Source organism: Oreochromis niloticus, unplaced genomic scaffold (genome assembly GCF_001858045.2).
Source record: "Oreochromis niloticus isolate F11D_XX unplaced genomic scaffold, O_niloticus_UMD_NMBU tig00007462_pilon, whole genome shotgun sequence".
NCBI lineage: Eukaryota > Metazoa > Chordata > Actinopteri > Cichliformes > Cichlidae > Oreochromis > Oreochromis niloticus.
In genome coordinates, this window is record NW_020328588.1 from 46,806 (window position 1) to 55,242 (window position 8,437).

General features: G+C 40.5%; 1 protein-coding gene across 1 annotated transcript; it reads right to left on the reverse strand.

The window, feature by feature from the left end:
* Positions 1-2,227: 2,227 nt before the first annotated feature.
* LOC100712168 (coiled-coil domain-containing protein 80-like) lies at positions 2,228-7,930 on the reverse strand. Its single transcript, XM_025904884.1, has 5 exons — positions 7,919-7,930; positions 7,643-7,779; positions 4,209-4,360; positions 2,650-2,753; positions 2,228-2,324 (listed from the first exon to the last, which is right to left on the reverse strand). The coding sequence occupies exons 2-5, from the start codon at positions 7,763-7,765 to the stop codon at positions 2,278-2,280; spliced, it is 426 nt and encodes a 141-aa protein (XP_025760669.1). The 5' UTR covers positions 7,766-7,779; positions 7,919-7,930; the 3' UTR covers positions 2,228-2,277.
* Between the last annotated feature and the right edge of the window lie 507 nt (positions 7,931-8,437).

Genomic DNA, 8,437 nt, shown 5'->3' on the forward strand with positions numbered 1-8,437 from the left:
CACGATAATATATTAAGTAATCCAAAGTATTCAGAATACGTTACTCTCATTGAGTAACGTAACGGAATACGTTACAGAATATATTTTGGGGCATGTATTCAGTATTCTGTAATGGAATACATTTTAAAAGTAACCTTCCCAACACTGATTATAACATTTTTCAGTATAGTTCCACCCCCCACCCCCACACTCAGTGTGCAATATCATCCCCCCCACACACACACACTCAATGTGCAATATCACTGATCACCAGTGTTGGGAAGGTTACTTTTAAAATGTATTCCATTACAGAATACTGAATACATGCCCCAAAATATATTCTGTAACGTATTCCGTTACGTTACTCAATGAGAGTAACGTATTCTGAATACTTTGGATTACTTAATATATTATCGTGCTGTTTACAACTACGTGAATACGGTGGGTTCCCTGTCGGGCTGGTAGCCGAAAAATAGCTTTACTTTGTTGTCTGGGTCAACTTTGCTTGCCAGAGACAGAGAGAGGCGTTGAAAGGCTGCTCCAACGGAACTTATTTTTTCCGGAGGAAAACACGAACACAGTGTACAGTTGAGTCTTAATAGCTTACTTACAGCTGGGCTCGTCAGGCACTCTTCTTGGCTGCAGTGGTTATTATTATATTTACATGCTTCCAGCTCCCGTTTTTGCTCCGTGACAGCTCGGACTTTTCCTTTCTCTCCCTCCCTCGCTCACAGACACATAACGTGTATGGCAGTCCATTCTCGCTGCATGCTACATTCTTTAGGGCCATGCCTGTAGCATTCTGCCTTTTAGCTTAGCACAACAACAACAACAAAAAAGCGCTCTCTCACCCAGGAAACACGCAGATAGAGAGCGCGTCACCCTGTAACCATGGCAATCGTAACGCTGCCGCCTGGAACAACATTACGTAGCTGTCAAACAAACCCAAACAATCATGACCCGCGACAATATGAAACAGGGAAGTACCGCCGTGTAATCCATTTATTTCAACAAAGTAACTGTATTCTGAATACCACCTTTTTAAACGGTAACTGTAACGGAATACAGTTACTCATATTTTGTATTCTAAATACGTAACGGCGGTACATGTATTCCGTTACTCCCCAACACTGGCCTCAGGCCTGTGTAACCATGGCAACCATTTTTTGAAAAGACATCAGAATGAGACAAACAATTTTTAGACAACAGCATGACTTCAAATGAGAACAGCAGTATGCTGACCAACTGTTCCTTATCAGTCTGCTTATTTAGGCTGATTGTTACTTATTTGTTATTGGAACTGTTCTAAGCACTAGTCTCTAGGTAAAGGGAGGAAAATGTGATGGTGGTCCGGAAAGCCCTGCCAAAAAAGCGAGAAAGCCCACATTAAACACAGGAGAACGCTGGCTTCACTTGGTGAGCGCCAAGTGCTGAATACCAGGATCAAACCTCTCAGGCCTTCAGCCCAGTCAGCAGGACAGGCCTTTGTGTGGGATGAGGGAGCAAGGGGGCAGCCCTGGGTGCTAAACCAGCCAAGAGCAACACATGAAGGGAAAAAAGTCCCAGTAGAACCTAAACTTGATCTAGTGATTAAGCAAGAAAAGCTGATTTTTTTCAATCATCTGACTTTACTTAAATAAAAACAGTGCACACTCAAACAGATAAATTGTAGCACTTTCTAGGAAGTTATATTTCATGAGAGCTTTATAAGCTAGGAGAAATGATAAATAATCTGTTAATGTTTCACAGATCAACAGTATCCAAAAATATTTTTTTATCATTGCAAGGTTGTAAAAATTTGCTTTGGCTTAAATATAAACCCCTATTTAATGCCCCTGTGTACACACAGTGTATGTGTGTTTGAAGGTGAAACAGGCATGAAACATTCAAAAAGAGAGGGCAGTGAAAGATTACTTGTCATCTTGTTCACTAGCCCTTAAGGTCAGAAACTGATATAATGTAATTGTAGATTTAATGGCTGATTGTTACAAATAAAACATCTGACTCAAGAAACAAACAAAACTCAACAAAAGTCTGAAGGGAGCCAGGAAGAAATGTCCAAAATCTTCAGCTTGTGCAAACAAAACAAGAGCGTGAGGTTCATCTTGGGCAGAAAGTCCTGCTGACAGCAGTTATTTGGTTTCACAGAGAAGGAAAGTCCACCGTGGGCTATTTAAAGTTTACATGTATCTTCCACAAACCTTGACAGGTTTGTGGAATGTCAGGTTGGCATGTCAGGTTGTTGAGATTTGCAAAGTTGAGACAAATGCCTCTTTTTGAGATGTGCGATAATTACTTTCAAGTTACTGTGGAAAAGTTGACTAACTGGCCGGCTGAAAAGTTTCCTGCCAGGGGAGGAAAAGAACAACAGTTCAGATTTTTGCCAGTTCCGTCTACTGGGATCCTTCCCCACATCTGCTGGTGAACATGCATTAACACACACATAGTGCTCATGTGCATAAACACGGGCTGATAATGTCTGGAAAGTTGCAGTAAACAAACAAACATTACTTGTTCATTTGATTTCATTGCTTCTTCATTTGATTAACATATTCACCAGCACCAAGCAGCAGAGAGACACAATTAGAGCTTGGGTGGCAAGTATATTTGAGCTTTCAGCAACTGAAGTGACCTCTGAAAAGTGAAACTGGTTGACTTTTGGTGACTCACCCAGATTGCAGGCTTGGCTGTTTAGGGCGTAGAGCTGCTGCTGATAGGCCCACTCCTTGTCGTTGGGAGCGGAGATGATGAACAGGCGACGTCTCCATCGGAACCTGCAATCACAGAAAATTTGGGTCCGGATTTAAGTGGCACTTTGGTCCCGCAGTGAGAGCTCTGTACCAAGACAAGGAGTTTGTGCTTGTGTGCTACATATTCCCCCTATTACTGCCAGAGGGTGACAACCCGGAATTATGGTCAAAAACCTGCCAGATCTCTACACTGTGTTCGGGGGCGATTCAGGTCTCCATGGCAACAAAAGACAGCCTGTCTTTAGACATCTCCAGGAGAAAATGTGACTGAAATGATTCAGCCTTGAGGAATGGCAGGGTTTTTGTTACTTTTGATTTTCATGGAACACACACATGAAGGCTGCTGCAGTCTGCCAAGTGCTGCTCAGAATTATTTAATTGTGGTCCAGCTGACTGCAACAGATATTTGACTGATGTGGACACGGCATGATGGGACCACCCAGTAATTCCAACTACACAGACTATATCGATCCTTGGGGGAACAACCTATATATGGCATCAATCTCAATAAAATGTTGTAATAGAAACTGTACTGAATACCTCAATTTGTCATGCAAATCTTGCACCTATGGAATGGTTTGTGCATGTTATTTTTAAGCTACAAGTTAATGCTAAATCAGCATGGGTGCTCTTATCCAGTGTTAATTTCACTGACCAATTATTTTTGTCATAATTTTTGTCAGTTACCTTTGTTTTCATGATGAAAGGGAGACAATAACTAACTAAAAACTAGTGCACAAGACAAAAAAGTGCGATGGAATATATTGATACTTTGGTCTAAAAAAAAAAAAAAAAAAAAAGTGAAATCCAATCAGAAATATTTAAGCCGTGTACAAAGGCGGGACGAGTTTAGAAGTGACCCAATCAGATGTAATCACCCTGTGCATAAAATGTGACAAAATATCGAAACCTGGGAGGAAGAGGAGAGTGAGCATATGCACACATTTCACATTTGATATCAAGGAAAATAAGATGGAAACAAACCTTTACACTTTTAATGATATTTAACAGACTAAAAATAGAAATAGACTGAAACTACAATATTTCAGATGCCTAAATTATGACTAAAACTTATTCAAAAGACTATGACTAAAACAATCAAAATTAAAAATGTAAAACAATCACAGCAGTGTACACAAATCCATTCTTGTGTGATCCCCGAACAGTTTATGATTGCAGCTTATTAACCAAGCTTGCTAGTGTTAGCTAATAACTTTCTCAACCTGAACCTGAATTGTGTCTCCAAAAACACCACACCATATTGCTAAAATGTAAGGTTTTCAAAACAAGTGGATCAGTGAATCAGTGGCTCTGTCCATCTTTTGTCTACAGGCTTTATTAACTGATCTCACTCATGGGCGAATATCAGCAAATCCCTGCTGATAGTTCTTAAGATGTCTTTGTCAGGAAAAAAAGGTTTTAATGTTTGTACATCCACAGTGTTTTGGTCATGCCCTATATTTCCACAGAAATCCTCACCTGGAGAGAAAGTTTTTCAAAGATCTGGGCTTGTCTTCCTTCTTACAGACCACTCCATCTCTCTTCTGCTGCTCCATCTCTCGGATTCGGGAGGAGAAGGTGTCGATGTAGTTAAATACAGCCTTCATGGCAATGGGAACCTCATAGGATTGCTGACAAACAAGATTGACAAGAACCAGTCATACGCTCCCAAAGGTCGAGTCTGAGGTGAAACCACAGAATAAATAAATCAAAATCCCTGTCGACAAAAAATAAAAGAATAAGTAACACTACAGTACAGCGGGCATTAAAATAGAAATCCACTGCATGAAAATGGTGAAACTCCTTCCAGTAATGTGATTATATGAAGTTATGCATGTTAGTAAATGTGGTGTGGCCTTTACCACATCCCAGTAAATCTTTATAACAACTTCTGGGAAGCAGCAAAACCAAGTATCTCGTTTCATCCTAACAGGACACAACACAAACATCTGAAATGCGCACAAAAATGTAACACGCTTGTACATCTTCCTCAAGACATGCTGAAGTTGCCATTCTGATTCTTTCACACCTTTCCTTGCACTGCGCTCTCTGTCCTTTTTCTGTCTAATACACACACCCACATCCGTGTACATTCACAGACTCCTCTGTCTCTGCTGCTGACAGCAGAGGATGTGAACACTGGCGTCTTTGATGAATCTGTCTGAAAAACAGGCTGGTGATTTATCCTGGCACACTCTTATGCACAGATGTTGAGCAAATGTCATGTTGTGTAAATTTAAACAGTATTTTAGTAAAAGCACCATGTTGGCAGTATTAGGGCAGAGAAAAAGAGAAAGATTTAATGGAAGTGTAAGCAGATAAGTTGTGAATCAGTGAACACTGGAAGAGGACCAACCGAGCAACAGCAGTGCTGTGAATCAAGGTTGTTTAAAAGTATTAGTCAGGACTATGTGAAAGGGCAAGTAAAAAAGTATGATTAAAATCCTCCCTGCTAAAATACCATAGTATATTTAGAGGTCTTTCACAACTCAGTGACTGAATCCCTTAAGGCTATGTTCCAGGAAGGCAGGACTTTTGACACAGCTGATCATGCAGTCTTGGTGAATATGCTACATGACAACAGTCTTGTCCAAGAACGCTGTAACTTAGTTTTGAAATAAGTCAACTAGACCATGACGTGTCTGCTTTCCTGGGTCTTCTTCTGTGTTTTTTCCTGTTTCCAAAGAAAAGAATTTGGATGTGTGTGTGCATCCAAAGGCACTTTGCATTGGTTACATTGTTGCTCTACTTGGTTCCTTCTTATTTTTTGTATGTACATGTGTAACAGCCATACCCAGTACCGCCTTCACTTTCACAATATTTTACAAATATTTGTTTCCCAGAGTCAGAACAGACATTACAAAGAAGCATTTACCGATGCAGGCTATGCTACGTGGCCTAATCTACATGGGGATATCTTTTATGGATGTTTTCCATTTCCCTGCATTGCTTCTCTTCTCTTCGTGTCATGTCAGCTATTTACAGTGCAGCTGACTGAGAAGAGCTTACACTGCAAATGCTTGTTAAAGGCTCTTTGAGACTGATGGTGGCACTTGAACCTAAAGGTTAGTGTGAGCCTGCTATTATAGTTACTCACAATGACAACACATCACTATCATGCTAACCGTCTTGTTAGCATGTACTAATTAGTCCCAAACATAACATGGAGCTGAGGCTGATTGGAATGTCACAGGGTTTTTTGACATCATATGTTTAGACTGTTTAGCTTACACGTATGTACCTCATTGCATGTTTATTGGGCACCGATGCATTACAAATATATATTTTCTCATTTATTTTTTTAACACCTTGTTTTGTGTTTTCTTAACACTTGACTAAAACAAGACCATTTAATTTTGGTATCTCACCATAGCACAGTTAAAACAAAGTTAATTTGGAGTAGAAACCAAGTGTAGACATATAAAGTGAACACTAGATATATCTGTATGCCCATCCACATCATCTTTGCCTATATTGACAGCTGTTTATCTCTCTGCTTCAAGCTTTACAGGTACATTAATGACAGTTCTCATATTTAGGCTAAAGATTATTCTCTCTCATTATTATTTCCTCTAGATTAGGGTTGTAGTGGAGATATCAAGGATAGGCACGGTTGTGGCACTGATTCAGTCTTTGAGCACTACGGTCACCCCGGTGTGTCAGCCAGAACACCACTTAAGGCCAAATTGTCGCAGAGTAGGAAAGAAGGAGCTTGAGGTTCGGTTTGAGGCACTTTATCGTCACAACTCAATTCCTGGGGCTGTAAAACAGTTGCATGCGTGTGGTTTTACATAACATCCCGCAGGAATCAGTGCACCCCCACCGGACAAACACTGCTCATCCGACCTAAAACTGCCCACCTTACTAATCGAATGATGTCACCAGACGGTGGGCTGGCCCAAACTGATAGAAGATTGAATATTAAATGAACAGTAGATAAACTTATATAAACTTACGAACACCAATAGAATTATCCTATGAACTTTGGGGCCTTTTATACAAGGGTCAGCCAACTCCAGGCCTCAGGGGCCGGTGTCCTGCAGGTTTTAGATCTCACCCTGGGTCAACACACCTGAATCAAATGATTGGTTCATTACCAGGCCTCTGGAGAACTTCAAGACATGCTGAGGAGGTTATTTAGCCATTTAAATCAGCTGTGCTAGATCAAGGACAAGGGTACACACATGTATATTTATATGGCTCTTTGAGAGGATATTGATTGACAGTAATGCATTCCCAAGTCCCTCCAACAGGACTTGAAATTGGTGTGAAATATAAGAGCTGCCCAAAAACATGTAACTTTTAAGAATTTCATCACAGCGTGACACCACAGTTCTCAAAAAAGCTCACCACACCACCTTCTTCCTCGACACCGTCACATTCTGTGAGTATATGTTTATAACTCTTTTTCTTTTCAAAACAAAAATGTGAGTGTGTGTGAATCTCCAATCATCTCCTGGATGATTGAGAATGCATCAAGATGTGAGTGTGTGTGGTTCATTTAGGGGACATCTTTACATTTTAGAGTGAAAAAACAGCTTGACTTACATGCTTTTCAAATTCACACCGCATTAATTTAAGTATTCAACAAGTTAATTGATCTACACAGCACGGCCATTCTGTTATGGGGCTGCCCATCACATACTAGCTACTTTTGGCTGCTCCTTTATTATCAATATAACATGCCTTGATGTGACTGTGGTCTGGCACTATTTACCTAAACCTGAATTAAATTATTCACTAGTCACTACAACAGGTATACTTGTATGTTTAATTTGGCGTATTTGATGCTCTTCCCGACACAGCTGTCAAGGGATTTTTTTTTTCCTCCTCCTGGTACTTAAACCACTACACTATAGAGCCACAGCCTTCACATAATCCTCCTATACTGCTTAGAAAGAGTAAGTCTCTACCTTGACTCTCATGTCAGTGTCTGTGAGGACCATGTAGAACTCCTCGTAGGTCATGCCAAACTCTTTCGTCAACTCTGTGATCAGATCCTGGTTCACCAGGTCTTCCTGACTAAGGCCTTTCATAGGCTTGTCATTCCCTGGAGAAATAAAGGCGCATTAGACGGATTCAATATCTACTTTCCTACTTTAAACCACACACTTCTAATCCTGACAGGTGGTAGCTTGTCACCATCTTTTCCTGTCCCATTGTGCGAAGCATGAATTTTGTCTTCTTACCTTCGACACCAAGTTGTCTCATCAGCTTTTCTAAACAAAACGTGGCTTGGCTCCCATTGTCCATGAATGCATAAGTCTCAATTAATTTATTGCCTTTCTTTAACTTAACCCACACAGGAACGATCGATAACACATGAATGTCTTTTCCGGCCCCTGTGGCTCCACAAATTCTGCCTGAAGTGTGTGTTTCATCACTTGTTGTGGGAATGATTGAGACATTTCTCTGGATGCAATCATCTGCCTTACTGTCCTCCTCCCTTGTCCAATGAAGCATACTTGGATGTCTCTTAGAGCAGTACTCACACAATGATCTTTTCTTACAGTCCTTACTCAGATGACCTTGTGTCAGACATGCAAAGCACAGACCCTTTGCTTTGAGGAACTCTAGTCTTTCTTTGTAAGGCTGGTTTCTGACCTTTTGACATTCTGCCAATGTATGCAGTTTTTCATAGTATATGCATGGTTTCTGGAAGGCATTGCTAGTGTGACAAGAAGCACTTTTATTAATTTCAGGTGACC

What these genes read in the sequence shown, in the direction of transcription:
- LOC100712168 (XM_025904884.1), bottom strand. Translation starts at nt 7,765, where the DNA reads ATGAAAGGCCTTAGTCAGGAAGACCTGGTGAACCAGGATCTGATCACA. An exon ending in ACACTGACATGAGAGTCAAG is followed by an intron (nt 4,361 to 7,642) that starts GTAGAGACTTAC and finishes CTTGTTTGTCAG; the next exon opens with CAATCCTATGAGGTTCCCAT. An exon ending in TTGAAAAACTTTCTCTCCAG is followed by an intron (nt 2,754 to 4,208) that starts GTGAGGATTTCT and finishes CTGTGATTGCAG; the next exon opens with GTTCCGATGGAGACGTCGCC.